Source organism: Netta rufina (genome assembly GCF_964035555.1).
Source record: "Netta rufina genome assembly, chromosome: 3".
NCBI lineage: Eukaryota > Metazoa > Chordata > Aves > Anseriformes > Anatidae > Netta > Netta rufina.
Genome location: NC_140125.1, coordinates 44,795,180 through 44,817,649, shown reverse-complemented (window position 1 = coordinate 44,817,649; position 22,470 = coordinate 44,795,180). Strand labels below are relative to the sequence as shown.

Here is a 22,470-nt window from a genome sequence, read left to right as displayed (position 1 = left end):
TGAGGGTGACCTTAGTCAGGATCATGCACCCCTATCAATAGAAGGTTTGTTTTGAGCAGGTACTGTGTATCTATGTAAATTTATCTATAAATGTATATATGTGCTACTGTACATATATGTGATCACATATACTATAAAACATGCACAGAAACAGAAATTAAAAAGGATGAGATAAAGATGAAAAATATTATTATTTATTAACAGTACAAAAAATGTTCTTCCTACACCAGAATGGATCGTCTTGTGCACTCCCTGGGGTGGTGGCACTGTGTACTGGAGACTGCTGCTGTAAGGCCAATGGGAGGATCTTGATGTGACATTCATCTCAGGTCAGGCAGACAATGCCCAGCAAGCAGGGCTGTGGCCATCTGTGTCCAGCTCTGCTATACGCTGTCTCAGACCAGACACAGAGAGAGAATTTCTGTCAAGTGGCTTGGCTTTGTCAGCCAGGAGTGCTACCAGACCTAGTATTTAGCAGTGATGCAAAGCAGCATGCTCACCTCCTTCTTCTGTCTTTTCTATTCTTTCTCCCTCCTCCCCAAATAAATAACACTCTAGCTTGCCTAAGGGGCTTAACATTTTGATGACAGTAGGTTATAAAAACTCCAGGCCCAGCCTTCCTAATAATCTGCAGGCTGTTTTTTTTTCTCTCCTCTCAAACATCGATGGGGGTTATAGCACTTAGGACACAGCAGAACCTGGCCCTGAGGGAGGAATGTAATCAATTCTTGATGTGGAAGGGAAAATGCTCCTGATTCAGAGCAATTCGCAGTTAGTGAGAAGGAAAGGAGCCACATCAGAGATGATGGAAGAAGCTGATGGGATTGAATGAGACACAGCAGGTCTGTTACTTTTCTTAATTTTGCTTTATGAGGCGGTCAACATAAATAAAGTATGAACGGAGAGAAACGTTGCTTAAATGAGAGACCTTTGTGAATATAGCAACAAGCGGCTGAAGAAGTGGAGGGACAATGCAAAGGAGAAAATCTGTCTACAATACAAAAACAGCTCTAGCAGTTAAGTCTGGAAGGCTTAGGAAGGAGGAGGCTCCCTGTGGAGACAGATATTCTTTTTCTTTATTTGCCTTTCTATTCCTGCACACAGAGTCAAGAGAGCAGGGAGAGACTTAGCAATCAGAACTTGAGGTTTTCAGATACCCCTTTTCCTGTGGGATTCCATATTGAAAGAGTGATTAAAAAGCAAATCGGAAAATGAAAGGAGGTCTGGAAACAGATGAGCATATTTGTTCCCAGCACCGAATCTGCAGTTCTCCAGTCCTGGCTGGAGCAGCAGCATAGGCTGACCTCTCCAGGAGGCCTGAGTTGACGCTGAGGTTTGTGACAAATGAATGCTGACTGAGGCAGTGCCTCAGTGAGGGCATGGAGGGACGTCTTGGCTTCATAGAAAAGGCAGCTCTACAGAGGCAGAGAAGCCTGGATGTCAGTCACAATGAAGAGATGACTTTTGCTGTGTGAGAGCAGAGGCTTCCTTGGATAACCTTCAGCTGTTTGTTATTTAAGTGGAAGCTGTGGGGCAGCTAGAGAATTGAGTATACCTCATAGGAAATGTGGTGCTAGGTAAATATTGATGTGGTACTGAGGAGGAGTCCTCACACAGGTCTTGGGCATTTCCTTGCCAACAAGGACTGGCCAAGGAGAATATAGGGATTTGCAACAGCAGCTCTATGTGAGTTGTCACGTCTGCCATGAAATCACATTGATTTGGTGGGGCAGGTGGATGGGCTATGCAGAGGAACACATTTCTGCCTTTGCTCACTTGCAGAAATATGTAGTTAACCCTTTTGGTGGTTTGTTTTTAAGCCATCAGAACCTGAGTCCATGCTTTAGATTTTGAATGCCTCTTTATGTTGAGTGGCTGAGGTACCAAGGGACTGCAGGAGATGAGACAGAATACAGCTTTCAGCATTTCCATGTAATGTTGCATTATCTTCAAAATGAAAGAGAGAAGTCTCCAGCTGCAGACCTCCGTCATATGTAGTTCTGGTATTTGATTGCTGCTTACCTGATAACTAGATACTCCTTGCCAGAAAGGGATTAGTAGAAAAGCAACGTGTGATCGTATGACTGCAGACGTCAGTACTCTTAGTTCACAAGGGGCAGTGCTCTGAAACTGTGGTTGCATGCTTAAAGAATTCATACTAACATAAACCTCACTCATCTCATCACTTAAGTGAAATGTCAAGAGAACAGGGAAAAGGTATGTCAGTCTCAAAAATGCAGGAGGATGGGAAAGGAAAGCAGCAGAGGACTGGAGTCTGGGGAAGGTCAGGGTCAGATAGCAGCAAGCAGGCAGGGAGGGCTGGGAATCTGCAGAAGGGAACAAAAGAAAACAGGACACAAAGCCCAGTGCCAGCCTGAGGCATGGTAAACCAGAAGCAGGGATGATATGATTAAGTTGAGATAGCACAGCCTGTCAGTAGCAGAGGGAAGCATTCAGGGAGGCTGACTCCCAGTTCCTTGACTCAGGAAAATATTTGCTCTGGCTTGGTGGGCAGGCAGGTTGGAAGGGAAGCACCACTTGGGTGGTAGTCACAATTCAAAGCCCTTGTTTAATGGGAACTTTTCCAGTTATTTGTCACTGAGTAAATATACTCCTTTTTGTTGTATCATAAACTAGCCTCATATGGAAACAGAAGCTTATGTTTTTTTTTCCTTTAAGAAAATTAATTTTCCCAGGTGACAGTGTGCAGGATGGAGTAGGGGGGCCAAGGTTTACAGAGTAAAAACACACATTCAGGAACTTCCTTACTCCTATGTAGTTAAAGTATCACCTTACACATGACATTGACTTTGTCTGTGGCCTCTAACCTGTCACAGGCTTTTGTTCCAGACTAAGATTTTTCCAAATTCTAGAGGATTAAGGTCTGGGATATTAATCCAAACATCTGTTTTGAACCCCCGTGTGAAGACTGTACACTTCTGTGCACTTCTGTATGTTTGAGCAATGCTTAAAAAAAAAAAGGGGGGAACATTAAAAAAAACAAACAAACAACAACAACAAAAAAAAGGCAGCAAATTCTAACTGAATATAACAGGAAGAACGCAGCTAGTAAGTGTGAACCTTCAGTTACTGAGGTCTCAAGCTATCAATGTCCTAATCTGTGGTTACAGAACAGGAAGTTATTATTTCTGTTTTAATAATGCCCAGAAGCCTCTATAGGAATCCTCAGTGTAAAGTGCTTGGCACTTTATGAACAGAAGGATATATTTTGCAGTGGTTGTTCCCATGATGCTAATTTAAATTTACCTTGCAGGTGCATCCTGCATAATTACCTGCAGATTTTAAGGAACCAATGTCTGAGCCTGTTTTTTATACAGCAGAAAAATTTATTGGCTTTGTCTTGTCTTCCATCCCACTACTAAATATGACCCAGCATTCATCACCTATGGCTTTTTTGGATGTGAGCACATGAAGTTCTTTGAAAGTCAGCTGTATGAAATCTGTGTTGCTGCTAGGTCTGAAGCGAGAGATACAAGCTACTTCGTTCTTTTATAAGCTGAGGTATGTTCTTACTGTGATTAAGTCCTACAGGTCTTTCAGCATCTATTGACTATGTTGGCAGTCCCCAAGAAGCCTGGAAAAGACAACCTCCAGGTACATTTGTGATCATATTTTTAGGTGATTTCTGTAACGTTGAAGTGCATTGAGTGGAAGGGAGGGAGGAGGAAGGGCAAGCTCACTCTCAAGCTAGTGAGCCAGGAATGCATTGGCTTCCAGGTATGTCAGCTGGGAACCTTTTCCAGTGCTGAGTTTGCATCTGGTGAGACGGATGGCTAGCAGGAAGCATTGCCTGCATCATGACCAAGTCTTTTCCCTGCCTGATGGGCAGAATAAACAGCGAGGCTGCATTTGAGGAGGCAAACTTTGGCTCCAGAGTAAAGCACCATCTCTTCTGAAAGGCTGTGGAGGAGCACGTGATATTCTCTGCAAACCTTCCCTCCATGGCCTGCTTCTGCTCCACTTTCCCCAGCTGCTGTGCATCCCAGCGCTGGCCATGGGGCTGGCTGGGGCCTGGTTTGAGCAGTGAGGCCTGCTGCTCGAGGTAGCTGGGGAGAGGCTGCAGGAGTGGTGCAGTGTTGCTGAGGGTCTGATATTTTGAGGTCCCACTCTGACTTCACTGTGGTATTGAGCTCTGAGTTGTGCTTCTGGTTTTCTGCAAATGCTGCTCCCTGAAAGCCTTCCCTGGGGGCACAGGGGTTGGTAAACAGGTGTGCATCACCCTGGAGTCAGCACAGGCAGAACAAATGGGAAATCCACCTTCTTGTACAACTGCATTTTGTTTGCACTTTGTTGCTGAAGAAATGTTCTGGTTTCTTGAAACTGAGAAGTTGTGGGTTCATAGGAGTTGGCCCTAGCAAGAGTTGCAGATACATGATCTCTACTTGCATCTTCCTAGTTAGTAGTCCTACGAAAATATTTAGATTTTTGTGTGCCCCTAAACCTAACACAGGATCTCCTTCTCAGCAAGGAGCACGTGGTTTATAGCTGCATGTCCCAAGGTTTTTTAGGCTGCTGGGGTGGAACAGAGAGAATAAAAAGTGGTGAACTTCAAAATTTAAAAGCAGCTGTGTAAATGAGCATGTATTATGGTCCTCTCTGGTGGAGGGGAGGTGTCCTCAAATAAAGGTGCCAGTGACTGAAGTGTTGATTTATTTCATTCTTACTGTCTCTAAAGTGATGAGACTTCCTTTGCCTCCCTGTTTGGGGTGAGCACAGCAGAGAAACCATGTCTGACTGGGCAGCTTGTGAAGCTGCTAGAAATGCATGTGCACACTTTACTATGGAGAGCACTACCCTCCCAGGGAGGCTGGTACAGCCCAAAGGAAGCAGGCATGGAAAAAGAGCCTGAATACCATCCCCTAGAGCCCCTGGCACCAGCCTCCTTGGCTAGATTCCGGTTTTGGAGCTCTTCTAGCTGGGCTGCAGCAAGAGCCCCAGCTCCATGCCTGGTGGAGCATTGTGCCATGGCCTTGTCACCCTTTCCCAAGTGGGTGAAGCAGCAGGAGCTTCGTTCTGCACATGGGAAGCAGCACTGAACACTTCTAGGGCAATGGGCTTCCTAATGGCTATTCTCCCTCCTCTTCAGGAAGAGGCTGTAGCTGCTGAAAGCAATTTCACAGCCCCATCCTGTAGCTGCCTTAGCACATGTGGGATGGAGATGAATCACTGGAAGGTTCTGTGCTGAAATGAATGTTCTTGCATGAAAGAACTACAGGTTGTCTGTAAATGCTGTGCTGAGCTGTCTGGATTTCCAAATGATCTTTTTTTCTTTTTTTTTTTGTCTCTTTTACATTCATACTTTGAAAAAAATCAATTTCTGAACAAAGCAGAAAACAATTTCCTCATGAGACTTGTTCAAAAGTGAGAGGTCCATTTTCCAGAGGCATATGTGTGTTTTGCATATAAATGCAGGGGTTGACATGAAAACTTTCAGCATCTCATTAGATGGGTCACTTGCATGTTGACCTTTACTTAATTTAGTTTTTCTAAATGTCCTGATCATTTTCATGAAAAACATACTGGCTATTTTCCCTTCGTCAAACACAAAATCTCTCCCTTTACAAAGGGAGGGTCCTGGCATCAAGTATACCTCATGATGAAAAGGAGCAAGTTGCTTGCAGGTGATGGTATTTGTGAACAGCATGCGCCAGAACTGACCAGAAGCCCTGGAGAGAAAGATGTGAAGACGGATTGCATCAGCAAGGGTTCCCTGTGTGGAGTCCTCCCCATGGGGCCATCCCAATCAGCTTTCTGGGATTTAGCAATGGAGGTCACTCTGCTAGTAATGGAAGTTGTGCTGACGTAATTACAAAGCAGCACAGATAGATTTATGTCAGAAAAATGTGCACAGCTGCGCCTACAACCAGAAGTGTACAGCTCAGTGTACCAGAAGCCTGTATTAGGGATGATGCATCAAGTCAGTGTGTTGACGGTTGTCTCTGACCTGCTAGGTATGCTCAGTGTCAGCTGGACTGCCAGGAGCAGCGAATCTGCTCTGATTGAGTACGGTAAAATGTTAATAGAAAACTGCGGTGGATGATTGCCATGGAAGCTGCTGGAGCAGGAATTCCCCTGAGAAGGGACAAGCATGTTCAGTCCCACAGTCAAATGAATAATGGGCAAAGTATTACACGAGCCCACACTGGTGCTGTTTCAGCATGTCTCTGCTGCTTTAAAGTGTTTTTTGTTGTTGTTGTTTGTGTTGTTTTTTTTTATTATTATTATTATTATTATTAACAGTTTTAAACATAAGATCCTGTACCAGTGTTTGGGAGGTTCTGTTGGATGTTGATGATGCTGATTGGTAGGTTGTAGGATCTCACCACAGAAATAAAGTAAGTGTATAATTAAAGGTGTCAGCCTTACCTGCAGTGGGCTTTTTAGTCTTTCTATTTCACTTCCCACAGCTTGAGGGCTTAAAAAATGATGGTAAACAAAGAAATACCCTTAATTAAATGTTTTTTCATTGTGGCTTAAATCCGCAACAAGCTTCACTTCCGTGGAAGGCTGCCACAACATGTCTCACATGTGCTCATTTTCCGATCTGCTGTTGTTGGCACAGCGTACATTCAGGCAATGGGAAGGGCACGAGAACTGTCTGCCTGTTCCCCTGAAGATGCCCAGAACTTGAACAGCTTTCATGCAGTGTCCTCTCCCACGCAGCAACCTGCTGAGTGACAGCCAAAGCCCTCCACCATCCCACTTGACAGCCCAGTCCTGTTCTTGCTGCCCCACTGAGAGCTGATTTGGGCTGCCCCAGGCCACCCTCCTGGCTGGCACTGCCATCCTGGGCCACCATCACATGGAGCAGGAGCCCCTCTCGTGCCAGGGGGAGCAGGGACATGGCTTTGCCTGACCCACTCTAGATTGGCATGCTAGGCTTTGCTTTTGCTCTAACACTGGTTTTTGCTCTAACACTGAAGAAAATGAGGTGGGAACCTGGATGGAGTATGTAGCAGCTTGCATTGCAGGAAACGCTTTGCTGAATTTTACCACTTAGTGTAAATGTTACTGTTTGGTTTGTTGAATAAACACATTCTCTATTTAACTTGTCGTAACTCAGTGCTGTCTGAGGGGGAGGCCAGGGAGTGCAGCTGGCCTCTCCACCAGAGTCAGCACGGAGCTGCTGTGTGCAGCTGTTCAGGGCCAGGCGAACCTGGGCAGTCCTTTCTCACTTGTCCTTGGACCATTTTAGACTTAGCTCTGCATTCTCACGGTGGATAGAAGTTGGCATACAATGCATGGATCGCTTTACTGCTATGAGGAAAATAATCGTTTTTAACGCTGGAGAGAGAAGAGAAAGTGCCCTTCCACTGAAGCTGTTTGACACAGTTCTTGTGCCTATGGTTATTACAGGCAGACACGAAGGCATTGGCAAATGCTTGCTCATGGAGCTTGGAGTAATGCAGTCAAATCATGCTTTGCTAAATAGTTTGGAATAAACTTGACTGAAAACAAATGCAAAGCAAAAAAGTGTGTGCTACTGAATGCCAAGACAAGGTATAAAGTAAGTCTGGTGGAAGTGCTGTAGCAAAAAATCATACAGAAAAAAATCATCCAGAAGCACAGGCTTCTGAGAGTCTAGCAGACCCATCTTCGGAAAGATGATGTCCAATTTTTTCATTCTCATATAAGAAACGCCCTGTAGTCTCTGTGGTTTTTTCCTTTGCATCCTCCTAGTGTGTCTCTGGGCTCCAAGCAACTCCACAGCATGGCTCAAGTTTTGGTAATTGATACAGAATTCTCTTGCTAGGTTGTTCTAAGGGGAAGTAAGACTCACCCACCAAAATAACAAATGCGAACATCCTACATGCTGCAAAATACTAGTCAGAACCACAGCTGCTATAAATTAAGGTGACTCCTTTGGCTTGACAAAGTGGAGTTGTTATTGAAGACCTGGTTGCTGGTTTTTAATAAGATGAATGAAATCCATACATCATAATACACTGCATTAAAGACCTGGATACTTTGCTGCCAAGGTTCTGCAGGAGGGCAGTATCCAAAATAAACTGGAATAAAATGCAGAAGAGAACTGTTATATGCTCTCACTTCAAGCTGTCTTGACAGGTTTGTCATAAGGCTGTCAGATTGGCTATGGTTTGAGAATGGTCTGATGTACATTTCTTCCAGGCCATTAAGAACAGAGCTGATATGAAAACTGATTTTTCTGGCAAGCCAGATAAGCTCCAGTGCTTCCAAAACTTATGTGAGAGAACTTAGCATGAAACAGAAATTCTGAAAAATTAAGTTGGGAAATAATAAAACATTATTTTTGATTTTTGTTGTTCTTTTACCACCACCACCCTCCCAGCTCTTTATATTGCTCTGTACTCTTTGAGAAAGCTGAAAATTTGTTTAAGCTGTCTGCCGTATTTCATCAATTGACACTTTCCGTGAACACATCATGATATTTTTTTATGAATGTTTGTTTTCTGACAGCAAATCTCCATCAGCATTTTTTGACTTTCTCTAAATAAGACCCCAGAATCACGTTTTGTACTTTGGGAGAAGTAACTTCACAGGAATATAAAACAGTCTCTTCTTGCTTGGACTTAGGATGAAGGAATTAATTTGCTTTTCAAGCCCTGCTCTTTGAAAGCTTTGCTATATGTCAGAGGAGAAAATACTTCCCAATTGCCAGAAAATAACAGATTCTGGTTAGACTTGTTCATTAGGTATGTGTCTGTTTATAATGCACCTAAATGTGCTATCTTTGTACTCAACTATAAATTGGTAGGTTTTTGCTCAAAAAGGACAATAATATGACTTCTAAATCACTAGTTTCATAAACTGATGCTTCCACTGCTAATGTGCATGATTCAGGAGTCCTGGGGTCTGCCCAGTTGCTAATGAAGTTAAATTAATGTGAAAGTCAAGCCTGGATTAGCTCTGTACAAGATTTGTTTCCAGACTGTACGATATGGATTGGCATACATATGGTAATACCTCAGCCTGTTAAGGTAACAGGATATTTTGTCATGAACCTCAGTGACACCTGGTATGAGAGCACTGAGTCTTTTGCACAGCAGAGCAAAAAGAGATTTTTTTTCCACAGCCTTTTTTTTTTCCTCACACATCTGATTCACCCTGCCCCAAATGGCAATGCTTCTGACCTCTTTAAGATTTGTATGTTATGTTGTGAGCACTGATGGATTAAAGTAGGTTTTGAAACTTTCCATCTTTTATTCTGAGCCTATGAACTCTGAGCTACTAAATATCAGACCAGTAATGAGAACAGGAAAGATGGCAAGGGATAAATTAACCTATTAAAAATGTGCATTCAAATTACTTAGTCCTGCAAACCAGACAAGTAAAGAAATGCTCAGTTCATTTGAAGTTCTTATTTTTTTCTAAAGTCCCAGTCAATGAGGAAGGCCAGAAACACTGCTGAGGCTGGAGCAGTGGGAAAAATACGGATGGCAGGGGCTCGTCCAAGAGAAACACCGGTGGTTCAGGGAGGATGGGGGGAGCTGCCTGAAGGAGGGTCACACAGATGCTTCATTTTATCTTATTTTTTCCTCCTTTTTTTTTTTTTTTCTTTTTTTTTTTTTTTTCTGTAACGTGTATGTTTGCTGAGAAGTTGGCTTCTAGCAAGACTGCTGCGCCTTGCCCTGAGCTGAGCTGAGCTGAGCCAAAACGCTCCCTGCAATGCACACAGTCTGAGGGCGAGGTGCCAGCCTCTTCTCCACAGTCACACCTCCGGGATGGAGGCTTAAATGGCTTTGCTTGCTCAGCATTTTCATTTATTTTGAGTCTCTCCTGATGATTTAAACAGCCACAGCCCTGCTGGTTGGCTTTGACACAGACATTACTTCTGAGTGCAAAACAGAAAGTGGAACCAATCTGGTCAAAATGGGATCTAGTAACAGTGGTGACTTGCAAAGTGGCTGCTGCTGATTGCACATGCAAGTTTTTACTGGTAGTCAAAGTGAGGAGGAAGAAAGAAAGCATATGTGCACACATTGCATCGTCATGGAGGAAGATGTGCTTTCACGTGCTTTTATTTTTCATTACCCCTGATGTGGTCCAGCATTTGGTATTTATGATCTTTGAAGGTGCCTTTCAACTGAACTGTTCACTATTCTATATTCTATTCTGTTTTGTTGAGTTTCCCTTTAGGAAAATAAATAAATAAATAAATAAATAAATAAATAAATAAATAAATGTATGTATCTTGTGGAAAACAGAAAATAGAGGGTTCCATTTAGAGGTAGTTACTAGGCTTTTTACTCTACTGGTAGGGGGATGGTTGGACTAGATAATCCTGGAGGCCTTTTCCAACCTTAATGATTCTGTGATTCTAAGATCATGTTATTTCCCATGCTCTGCCAAACACGATTTAAAGTAGTCCCCGAGTGCTAGTGCTGGCAGGAGTGCTGCCCAACCAGAGGTTACTCTGTAAAGCTCTGATCCCACCTGGGTATGCACAGACCACTCAGTCTTGCTGCATGCTTGGAAATTCAAGAGCACTTTTGTGCTCTGACTCTATGACTGATATTGGAAATTAAGATTGATTTTTAAAGCAAAAACCACGACACAAATAAATATATACTCCATATAGAAACTCTAAGGAAGGAAAGAGAGAAAAATCTAAATCTGATATACAGTCATAACTATATATTCATTCTGAATGTCTGAGAAATCCTGTAGATTTTATTTCAGTTGATTGAGGTCCCATTCGTTAAAAGAAAATGGAAGACTTGTCAAAGCCACTATTTTATTTGACTGAATAAGGCTTTGAAAGGTAAGCAGTGTATATATAGAACTGCGAGCTTATTTCATATCAGTGTTTTCTGGTTAGTTGTCATGTAAGTCCATGTAGAAGTCCTTAAAAAGTGTCAATTCACTATTTAGGTTTTTTACGCAGTTTCTTCTCTATATGGATTATATTTATGTACTTAGATGATCATATTTAAATAATTGATTTTAGACTAGTCATTAACTATGCAAAACCCAATTCATGTTAAAAATTCAGTTCTCTTCCTATAAAAACTCAATGTCACTCTTGTTTTTTATTGCATATCAGTAAATTATGAATCAAGTGTGCTCACTTGGCCAATAAAGGCTGTTTTTTAAGACAATAAGATTATACAGTGGTTTTCAGGATTATATTTAGTCAACAATTAGGTTGATGACTGAGTCAGAAAGTGATTCAGCTCGCTTCTAGAGCTGTGTGGGTTCTGCAAGGCAAATGGGATACCAATCTTGCATATTTATTTCCAGAGGGAGAGCAGATAGGAGATGCTCTGTGCAGATTGGAGCAGATCTGCTGGGTAAGAAAGAAAGTGTCTTATCCAGCCTACCTGGCAGTTTTCCATAATCACTTTTCAAGGTAAACTTGTGCCACTGCTGAAAATTTCATAGTGTACTAAATTAGGTTTTTGTGCTTCTGACTGCTTTTGACTTCCTAAAGGTGAAATCCAGCGCAGACCTATTGTCTGCATGGACCTATCTCAAGACCAACATATTTCACTTCGTAAGACGTAATGCTTTATGAACACATTTTGGTTGCAATAGGCCAGACTTGCAATGTTACCCCCGACTTCCAGCTTCTGCTTCTAAAGACAAGAATTTAAAAGCTACCTCTTTTTACTACTGGGAAGATTGCCTGGGCACTGGAGGTGAATTCAACAGCTACTCAAGGGCTTCATATATAACTAGGAATACATCCTGTGCAGTGTGCTGTTATCAGAAAGCTGTATCTGTTGTAGAATGTCAAAACTTGATTAAGTTGTGGGGAAGGAGGGAGTGATGTACTATAAGTCATTCATGCACAATCATTTGTAGAGCATTTTATGTCAGCTATAACAGTCTAGAGTGTGCTAGCAGAATATAAATCTCCTGATCAAAAGAAAAGAACTCTTTGTAACAGGCTTTATTATTGCAATAGCAGTTCAGGTTAAGTAAGTATATTTATTCTAGCCCCATAGTTTTCAGTTGATACTGAAAACCTTTTATCATTTAAGCTGAAATTTCTGCTCTGCCTTTACCAGACCATGATTTGTGTGGAATTCTTATTCTTGTGCTTTCAGCTGAACTGTCTCACTTCCAATTTCTCAGTCTCACATATTTAAAGTTACCTTTCCCATTTTAATTTATGTCTTTCCCCACTGTATTTGGAAAAAACATCTTTTTTTTTTTTTCTTTTTTTTTTTTCCATTCCCTGCAATCTGAAGGTTTATTTCTTTAATGTCTTGCTGTACTTCCAGTAGCTTGAGTTCACTAGACTGTAGCCAAGTAGAGCAATAGGCTTAGAGCAAGTCCAACCACAGAATTGGTGTAGTTCCTAAGCGTTACTGTTCTGTGCAATGTTTCTGCGAGATGTAGTTGTTGCTGTAACTTCGGATGTGAACTGAAATTGGGCGTACAGAAGAACGTGACCTAACCAACACATTAGAGGGTCTTTGCAGCTCCAGATCACAGAATGGGAAACTTCTTGCTCTGATTCAGCTGGGAGAGCAGATGCTGAGACCCAATCAGCCACCTGGTGCTAGGAAGACTCCTTCCTGTTCGGCAGAACTTCAAACAATAAATTGTGCTTTCTGCTTTTCATCAGGAAGAACACTGTTCAGAAAGTCCTAAGACTGAAGGGAATCTGTTAAACTAAGGCACAATATTTATGGTATCCAACTCTTAGCGTCATGAGCATTACCCCCAGCTGCCTTCTGCAGAGGGACATAGAGCTGCTTGCTCTTAGCACTGCCCTGTCCATTATGCCTGCCCGTGCTGCCCCTCTCAGGTGCATCGATTTTGTGTGTTTGGCAGTGGCACAGCTTCTACAGGAGAAGAGGGAATGTCCCTGTCCCTGCAGCCCTTACCTTGTGACTCAAGCACTGCCATGGGGAGCATGAAAAACATTACTTTTAAAATGGAGCTTAATAAGCTCATGGAACGGAGTAGAGGAGAGAAGGTTGTGAGGCCTGGTGTCTGCGTCCCTGCTATTGCAGGCGTGATGTTCTTAATTCGACTTAATGTAATCTAGTGTCTGTCTGGACAACCTTGTTACGCTGATACAGGGCTGCCAACCCTTAGTGCGTCCTTCCCACCCACCCTGTCTTAAGGACTAAAATAAATACTTGAAACCTGCCACAAGGTGCAAGATCTCTTAAAAGCCAGGGTAATGACAGCATGGGACTGCAAGGCTTATTACATTCTGTGAGGAAGAAAACCAGGCTGTGCACTGTAATGCTTAAAAATATTCCACGTGATATGGTGTAGTGAAACTAGCCATGTAGAGGAAGACAGAGACCATAGAGGGGAAGTTTCCTGATGAGATCTGTCAGACGATGGATACATTTCCAAAGCAATTAGCTGCCATGCCGTCACTTTGGCCTGGTTTTCAAAATGTCCCAACTGAGTAGTCATTGCTTTCTGTTGTGTCTACACAGATGAATTTTCTAATGGTATCCAAAGTAGTATATTGACCTGAAGTAGTCACGTTCGAGCTCCGTGTGTTTCCACTGCAACTGTGGCAAGGGAATTAATTCAGATCTGCATGTGCTAACTCATGTCAGATACTCACATTAGCCCTGCTTTAAATTGCTGGTGCAGTTTGAACATGCCTTGTGATGATCAGGAGTGAGCTTATCTTCCTTTCCTACTTTTGTCCTAGGTCCAACACGGAAAATGCCCTTGACTGCCAGTGCCATGGACTTTTTTCAACTCTTTGTCCCTGACAACGTGCTAAAGAACATGGTGGTCCAAACCAACATGTATGCCAAGAAGTACCAGGAGAGGTTCGGTAGTGACGATACCTGGATTGATGTCACCTTGACAGAAATGAAGGCCTTCCTAGGCTATATGATATCGACCAGCATCCACCACTGTGAGTCCGTTCTCAGCATCTGGAGCAGCGGCTTCTACAGCAACAAGAGCATTGCACTTATCATGACACAATCACGATTTGAAAAGATCCTGAAGTACTTCCACATTGTGGCCTTCCGCTCGAGCCAGACAACGCATGGCCTCTACAAAATCCAGCCTTTCCTGGACTCTCTGCAGAATGGCTTTGACTCTGCTTTTAGACCTTCACAAGCCCAGGTAAGAGTTAACCTGTTGGAAGGGAAGATGTAACTACAGCCTACATGCTCTAGGTTGTCTTGCTATGACTGAAAATGCAGAGCATAACTGCCTGTGGAAAGAGCCAGGGACTCACTGGGGGTTGTTAGGGGTGACCAGCCTAGACCTTAGTGGAAGGTGCTTGCCATTATGGTCCAGGCCTTCCTGGGAAGCAGCAGCACAGCTACCCACTCTCCCCACTAATGGGAAAAGGCAAAATAAGCAGAGGGCAGGTGCCTTTGCTTGCTGCAGTTGTCAGCCTGTGCCTTGTGCCAGTCTTTTCTTTGATGATGGGTGATGCTCCCATGGAAGAACTTACTGCTGTATGTGTATACAACCAAAGTGTCAGAGAACTGGAAATATTTCTAAACTATTATTTCTAAACTATAAAGTAAATGACTTCAGTGAATTTTCATTTCCAGGTACTACTAGGGGCATAACAGAAAGACATTCTGTAGGGAGACTGCTCTGGAGACTGGGCAAACAATGTAAGAAACTAAATATAGAAACTTAGGAAGCTAGAGGTCGTCTGACTACAGCTGTACAGCTGAAAAGAACTTTGTTCCAGTACAAATGAAATCCTTTTGGAATTGCTGGTCATGTTTGAAAGTCTGGAAAGAAAAAGGAATAAATGTGAAATATGTTGCTGCTTGAAATAACTTTTCAGTCAACTCTGTTTTCAGGATATAAACTGATCTCACACAGGCATTGGGAAAAGGTGTAATATGCACCTTCCTCTTTCCCCTCCTGTTTTCCCATTGAAGCATAACCTTTTCTCACTGCACAAAATAAATGGAGACATAGATACGTCATATCCATGGAGGTATGCCTAAAAATACGATTGGGAGTGACCAGGGAGTAATTTGAGTTTTTCTGTCTATTTTACAGACGATAAAAAAGCATACCTGTATAATCCAGGACAACTCATCTGTCTAAAAAGCAATTAAGGTAGACATGGGAGAAGGGAAGCAGGAGTGTTCTCACTAAACCGTGCTAGCTAGATGCCTTTCCATCAAGACAGAACAGGCTGTTAGGAGCATGGTATTATTGGGACCAAGCTCCCATTAAGATATGAAATCTAATCCTTATCCCCTGACTTCAATGGGCACAAGATAAAGGGTTCAGAAATGTGATCACTGTGTCTAATGTAGATGCTTATAATGGTGTGCTGTGGGACATACTGAGAGTGCAAATCCATTAGAGGAAAAAATTTGATTTGCATGTATATCCCTTCTCCCTTTCCCAAACGAGGTCTGAAAACTGAATTGATGAAATCCACAGTGTCCTGTTTGCAGTGATAAAACCTCTAAATTTCCACAAGCGAAGCATATGCTTGTGCTAAGCTTGGTAAGGAGATTCTACTTTAAGAAAAAAAAAAGGAGGAAAAAGTGACAGCCCAATTCTCTTCCTCCCCCCTTCACTTCTGTGCCCCCTTTTCAGTGTTTACGTCAGTGATTTCTATACAGCATGTGTCAGTGGTATTGAGCGGAACAAAAAGCACTAAAATACTGCTTCAAAAATAACTGAGAGAAAGAAAAAGGTTTTGAATCTGTTGTTAAAAATAGTCTGGTGTAGCTTCAGTATCCTACTGAGGGACATTCCAGTCCTCCTCCCAGAAGGAGCCTTGTGCCTAACGCCCTTCTGGGTGCCATCAGGCAGAGCTGCACACTACTAGTCTCAAGGGACACGGACCCCATCTGCTCAAAACGGCAGGAGAGACCTCTCCCTGGAAATTGTCTTGAGTACAGATTAGCAGACTGCGGTAAACATCAATCCCAGGTTGTCAGAGTCAGTGAGGCTAGAAATAACAACCCAGTTGCATGGAAACAAAGGGAAGAAGCAAGAGGAAAGAACAATTCAGATGGGCTTTTGAGTGTGCTTGCAGTTTAGCAAGAGGGGCCCAGGTTTCTGTAGTCAGCAATACCTGCAATCCCAAGTTCAAAATGCATTTGTTGCTTGATTTACACCTGTATTTTAAACATAAGACTTTTGGCATCCAGATGGTTTGTGCCTGAGCCACAATCTATACTCAAACTTCAGGCCAATGTCCTGTAAATGGCATCAAGCAGAGGAATGATGTGGGCTGTTCAATGCTGACAGGCTGTTTGGGCTCGTAGATGGTCTTGGTACTGCCTTTCTTCCATTGGCAATGTGCACTTGCAGAACATGGGTTAGGAGGCTGCCACATTAACTCATTCCTATGGACAGAACCAACAGTCCTGGAATCAGGCAGGCTGTGCATCACCTGCCTTCTTAGTTATTTCTTCTGTAGCTTTGCTCTTTTCCTTTTGGAGACCTAGAAAAGACTCTTTAAATTGAGCTTCAGTCTCAGAATTTTTTTTCCCCTCACGTGCAATCCCCCAAAAGTGCGCATGCAAAAATGACACTGCACTTTTTATGAAAGCAGATTGAGGGGAGGGAGAGAACGAAGCCAATATACCAAAACAAAGAGAAGATCTAGTGAGTTATAATTATTTTGCTAAATATACTGAGCAAACAGAAGGAAATAATTACTTTCTAGTCTTTGAAGGCACTGAAAGTCCAGAACATGTAATTGTGTATCATCAGTGCAAGCTTCAATTTCAGAAATAACAGAAGTGGTATTCTGACCTAGATTGTATAAGAATGACAGGAATATTCTTTGCGTCCTGTTCCTCCCCAACAACTCAAGTATAAATCACTGCTGCCTGTACCTGAACAAGAAAAGTTGGAGTTAGGGATTCAGTTCCTAGAATCATCTCCTTGTTGCTTGGCTCCACATAGCTTTGTAGCTATGCTACTATCTGCAAGTGGAAACCTGAAGACAGGGAAGGCACCCTGAGTGAGCTCAGAAGGTACCCTGCAACAAATTCAAGGGTACTCACCTGCCAAGGACATAAACCAAATTCCAGAAAGAAGCAGAGATGTGGAAAATAACATCACTGCTCAAATACCCTTCTGTGCCTGCTGAGTATTTATGTGCTTGTCAGCAGGATGTGACTACACGAGATTGTTGTCAGTATGGGGGAGGTTGGGTATACAACTCTGCGCACTCTGCTCTTCCTTCTCCTGCCAAAGCATCTTCTCTTCAGCATCTTGGAACCAGACATAGCTGGATCTGCCCAGAGAAATGTCGGCTGGGAGCAGTTAAGCACGTTTGTGCAGCTGACTTAAGTCCTTCAGGCAATGAGCTCCCCAGCAGAAACAGAGCCATAACTCTAACCTCGTCCTCTGAAGGCAGCATTTGCTCTAAGTGGGCTAGTTACTAAGGGGCTTGTTTGATTTTTGCTCTTGGTGGTATCATAGTTCTTCCAAACCAGTCGACAGCATTAGGCAACAGCTTCTCTTAAAAAAAATAAAGGTGTTTAAACAGGCCAATTAAATTGTAGCTATTCTGTGTTCTCAAGATTAAATGTTGATTCGGCATTGGGAATTTCCAAATTACAAGCCATATGCCTGTGTCTCAGTTTCCCTTTTTTCAAAAAGATCCTTTGTGAGTAAGGATCCTGGTCGCAGCCCAGAACTGCTCTGTTTTGAGGTTCTGTGAGCATAACACAAAGATGATAAGTATTCAGAGGATGCCAGCCATGTACAAGACATGGATCAAGATGGACAGGCAAAGGAACGGTAAGGATATTGAATAGCAAGGTAAATTTCTGATGTCCCATAGTTCTTGGCCAGTTGTTCCTCTGGCAAAGCCAGCCTTTAGGTAGAGTTTGACAGCAGAAAGTGATGAAGCTTTGTGGCTGTTTTTAAATGACCTCATGGTAATGGAGTGCTGTAAGGACTGATTTTCTTCTGAAGAAAGTCAATTGAAGGCTGAACAAATGGGCAGAGGATCTTGGGAGGAGCTTTAAATCATGGCTCCATTGGAGGTGGCAGTTAACCTTTGAGTATGGCAAAGAGGATTAGTAAAATATGGATAGGTTGAACAGGTCTTTGAAAGTGAGGGGAGGGAGCCTGTCTGATATATTGGAGAAGGGGAGCTATCAGAGAGAAATAGAGAGAAGTGCTATGGCCTGGTGTGATGGCCTAGGAGAAGGGCTTACCAGCAAGCATCATTAGGGCAGGGCTGCCTCATACTGAGGCCAAAAGGAGAAGTGTTGCCAGGCGTCTGTGACCTTGGATGAAAACTTTAAGGAGTGGGTGGGTTGGAAAAGCTGTGTATTTTAGAGCTGTTATTCGGAAAGCATGGAAAATGCAGGCGCTGCCTGGCTCAGAGCACCTTGCAGGGACTTGGGTGTAAGGTCTGACACTGAGATTCACAGATCTGCAGCAGGAGGAGAGGGATGGCTGCAAGGACCAGGAGAGGAGATAGCAAGGGGTTATCTTAGGGGAAAGGAGATGCTCTCAAATGTAGCGTAACAAAACCAGAACTGACAGTTGGACAGTCAAGCAGCAGAGATGTCAGATGCTTGCAGAGAATTCAGCTTAGGTGGGAGGAGCTCTGAGGCAAAGAAGCAGAAATTCAAGCTACTGTCGCAGAAGCATTAGGTGAATCTGCGCGTACAAGTGCAGTTCCCCGGGGGACCCTGCTCACAGCTGGATGGTACCCACCAAAAGCCAGAGACAAGGTGGGCTGGGGCAGTTTCTCCAGGGTTACAGACTGAAGAGACAGCAAGAAGACCTATCACGGTTGAAGATGGCTGTGAAGAACAGGAAGGAAAAAAAAAATAAACAAAACCCACCAACAGTGAAATAGCTGAGAGGGAGTGAAGCAGCTAGATGAGGAGTTCCAAAGACCTCAACTAAACTGGGGATTTAGGAGAAGAAAATGGGGGAGATTTCTGTGAAGAAACCCACAGATATCTTGCATCAAAAGAAGTCAGAATAGGAAGAAAGAAGAGCTTGCAGAGTGAGTCAAAGATGCTGAAGAGGCTGCCAAGAATACGTGTGGGAGTCAATTAAGCTTGAAAGTAGATTTTTATCTAGGAAGAAGAAAAGCAGGAAAGAATGTGGTGTGGGGGCAGTTAGCCTGCTCCTGGAAAAGTGGGCATTGCAGACACAGCAGGAGTGGGGAAAGGGAAGGGAGCAAGTGTCACTGCATGGAGATTTGCAGAGAGATGAGTTTGAAATGATGGAGGGAGTATAAACTAATGGATCTGGCAAGGAGCAACACAGATAACTTTTGTCATAAGACAACCATGTCAGTGCCAGAAGCAACAGATTGCCTCCTTTGAAAAAGAGATGGGGATCGGCTGTCCCAGCAGCAGGCACAGCCCATACAGCATCCTGCTTGCAAAGTCCTTTACAGCTGTTGCACATGGTGGTTGGGGAGCGAACACAACACTCGTCTCCCCACCCTTTCTGTAGGAAGCAAGAAGTGCAAGCTCCAAGGTTTGCCATTTCCATTTCTCTGCCTGTCCACACTCCCTCACTTCAGCAAGAGCAAAGAGCGGTTCTTTAGGAGCTTCTGGGAAGCTTTGGTCTTTTGGAGAAATGCAAATGACATAAAATTTTGGGTAGGAGAAAGAAGAGGAGTCTCTGGGACCCAGGGGAAGGCTGGGCTGAGCATGGGCATGAATAAGGGAAGGATGAGGAGATGTTTTCAAAATTCAGATTTGCTTCCTAAATTTTAGACTGACAGGCCTTACTTTGACTTAGAAGGCGGAGGGAGTGCAAAAGGTATAAGCAGGATGCAGTAGAGCTGCTGTGAGTAGAACTGATGCTGTGCTGCAGAAGAGGGAGCCAAGCTAAGGGTGGAGGGTAAAAAATGTCTTCAAATGATGCTTAGACAGCCTTTGCTTTCTGCTGCTCCTCATCCTACAGGGGGGAGATTACTGCAGCTCAACCACACCATCTGGCAAGTAAGAGGGGCTTTCCAAAGCTACCGAATTCTTACCACTGTATCCAACCCCATCCCAAGGGGAACGTTTGGGAAAGAAGAGCAGTGTTTCGAGGAGACCTGGAATGAGAGAGGAATGGGATTTGGCTCCAGTGGGGTATAGTGGGGCAGCTGCAGCTTTAAGAACAAATAGCTTTGTATGCGACACTCCTTGCTTGCATCTGCATTTTGGTGTGTATAATTTGAGCATTTCACAAGAGTGCTTTCAGATGGTCCTGTGAATGTTTTATGAGCCGTTAAGAAGTGGAGTGCGTATAAATGAAAGCGTGCAGCCGCCGCTGCACAGAGAGGGCACAGATGCCTATTTTGGGCTGACAGAGTGATATTCAGCAAACATCTTGTGTTCAGGAGGCCAGCAGCTGCTCATCAGTGGTGCTTAACTGCTTACCCACCGCATCTCTCCTACAGACAGTGCTCTCTGCTTTAATACAGCGTGGTTCTCATCTTGGCCACTGGATCCGTGCAGATGTGCACAAAAGTAACACATGTGCATGCGTGGAAAAGGTTCTTCTGAGGGTATGACAGCCTCTGCCTTGTGGATGCCTCTATCTGAGCCCCGTCTGTGGGGTGATAGTCACTGGAAAACAGTGGGCTCCTTTGGAGATAACCCATCTGACTATTTCACATGTCTTTAAGAAGGTTTGAGCTATGTCCTACAGGAATGCGTCCCCCTTGTGTACTAGGAGGGCAGCCTCCTGGGGCTTGCTGTGATTTGGATGCAGATGTCTGGGTTTGGTCAGCTGAAACCTGCTTTCATCAGCTGAGACCTTTCAACAGCTTCAGAGCATTTGTGCTCTCAGAAGTGACTTGCTAGACAATTCACCCACCGTGCAATCAAGGATGTGGACGTAATGCCCAGCTACCTGTGAGCTGGAGGGAAGTAACTGTGCTTTTCTGTAGGTGGTTTTTGTGGTGTAATATCTAATAACTCTGGTGCAGAATTAATGGAGAGAAATGTAGCAAAACAGCTATAAGCAATCGGGAATCACATCTGGATGCAGAATGCAAAAATTGCTTCATTTCCACAGATTTTCATTGCGTTCTCCAGTCTACCTTGTCTTTTTCTATTCCCCTCTCTGGTCTTCTATCTTTCTATCTCCTTGTGTCAAATTTTTCAGCTCCTGAGGCAAGAGAGCCTTCCCTGAAGCTGCTGCCACCAGGAAAAAACGTTTTCTATCTTTTCACCACCTTCTTAAGTGGCAGCAGAAAATATATTTTTTTTTCCTTCACTTCTCTCCTTTTCTGTGTGTTTTCCTTTGCTGTAACCAAGTATCTTGCAACATATTGTAGGGGATGCTTGGGTGGAAGACATTCAGCCAAACAAGATTAAGCTGATGATGAAGTTTGGAGCGGCATGCCACTAACAATCTCCCCAACTTAACAGAGCCTCAATTCAGAGAGCTATTGAACTATAGCTGATGGTGAGAGGTAGAAGGCACTTGTAGAGCAGCCATCCATAACAGAGTGTGCTTGGCCAGGCTTTGTTTTTTTGTTGGGTGGCAGCACTGAACAAAAGAAATTTTGCATCTTTGTATGGAAGTGATGTGCACAAGGATTGTATTTGCTTGGAGGATTTCAGCAATCATGAACTCTTTGGTTTCTTTTTTTCTCCTCTTTTCTATCCAATTGCAGGTACTACACGAGCCCCTGATTGATGAGGATCCTGTTTTCATTGCCACATGCACAGAGAGGGAGCTGCGCAAGAGGAAAAAGAGGAAATTCAGCCTTTGGGTTCGGCAGTGCTCATCCACTGGTTTTATCTGCCAGGTGGGTTTTACCTCTTCAGGTGTCTTGATTTAGTTCCTAGCAGGCCCCTGAATGTGTTGCAGGAACAATGATAACAGTTGCTTTTGTCCATAGCCTTGCCAGGGGCTACAGTCAGAGTTCAGCAAGGCTTCTTGTGCCTGCAGATACTTGATCCCAAGGAGGGTGACGACAAGTTCCCAGTGCTCTGTTTGCTTGATGATTTAACTGAGGGTGCCTGTCTGTAACACAATCCATCTGGCTGCCAGTCCTAAGCTAATTAAATTGAAATGGAGTTAAAGAGTCCGTCTGTTTGTACATCCTAAGTTTATCGAAAGGTCTAGGTACTGTGACTCCTGTCCTTTCTAATGGGCCAGCTTCTTCCTCCAAGTATAATGTTGCGACTGTGATAGCCAGCCCTGTCCAGTAGGATAGGTTAATATGGTATCAAGATGTCCATTTTTCTGGGAGAAACTTAGTAACAGGGTTTCCTTTTACATCTCTTCACACCTCTCTACTTCTCTACCAAAGAAATAAAATCTGATGTGACTTCAAGATGAGATACAAACTTGAGTGGGAGGTGTGTTAAGAGATTTGTATTTAGTGTCGTAAAGCACTAGGGACAACTTTTGAAATTCTCAGATTCCCCAGTTGCTGGTGTATTTTTGAGCACTCTTGAAAATCTGGCCACTTATTTTGGTACCTAAGGGTGAGGGGGCAGATAATTTCTGATCCTTCTTTTTCCCAAGAGCTGCTGTGAAAATATGGTGTCATGAATGCCCCAGAGCAGCAATGCTGAGGTGCTGGTAGCACTGACCACCCAG

The 22,470-nt window shown here is 43.5% G+C and overlaps 1 protein-coding gene across 1 annotated transcript in view; it reads left to right on the top strand.

The window, feature by feature from the left end:
• PGBD5 (piggyBac transposable element derived 5) overlaps window positions 1–22,470 on the top strand; it is a gene marked incomplete at both ends in the record, with an annotated part of 62,501 nt that overhangs the window by 14,646 nt on the left and 25,385 nt on the right. Inside the window, 2 exons of the mRNA XM_084285162.1 lie at window positions 13,634–14,061; window positions 21,536–21,670. Of these exons, the coding sequence (XP_084141288.1) occupies window positions 13,634–14,061; window positions 21,536–21,670 (563 nt within the window). The remainder of the gene's footprint in view (window positions 1–13,633; window positions 14,062–21,535; window positions 21,671–22,470) is intronic.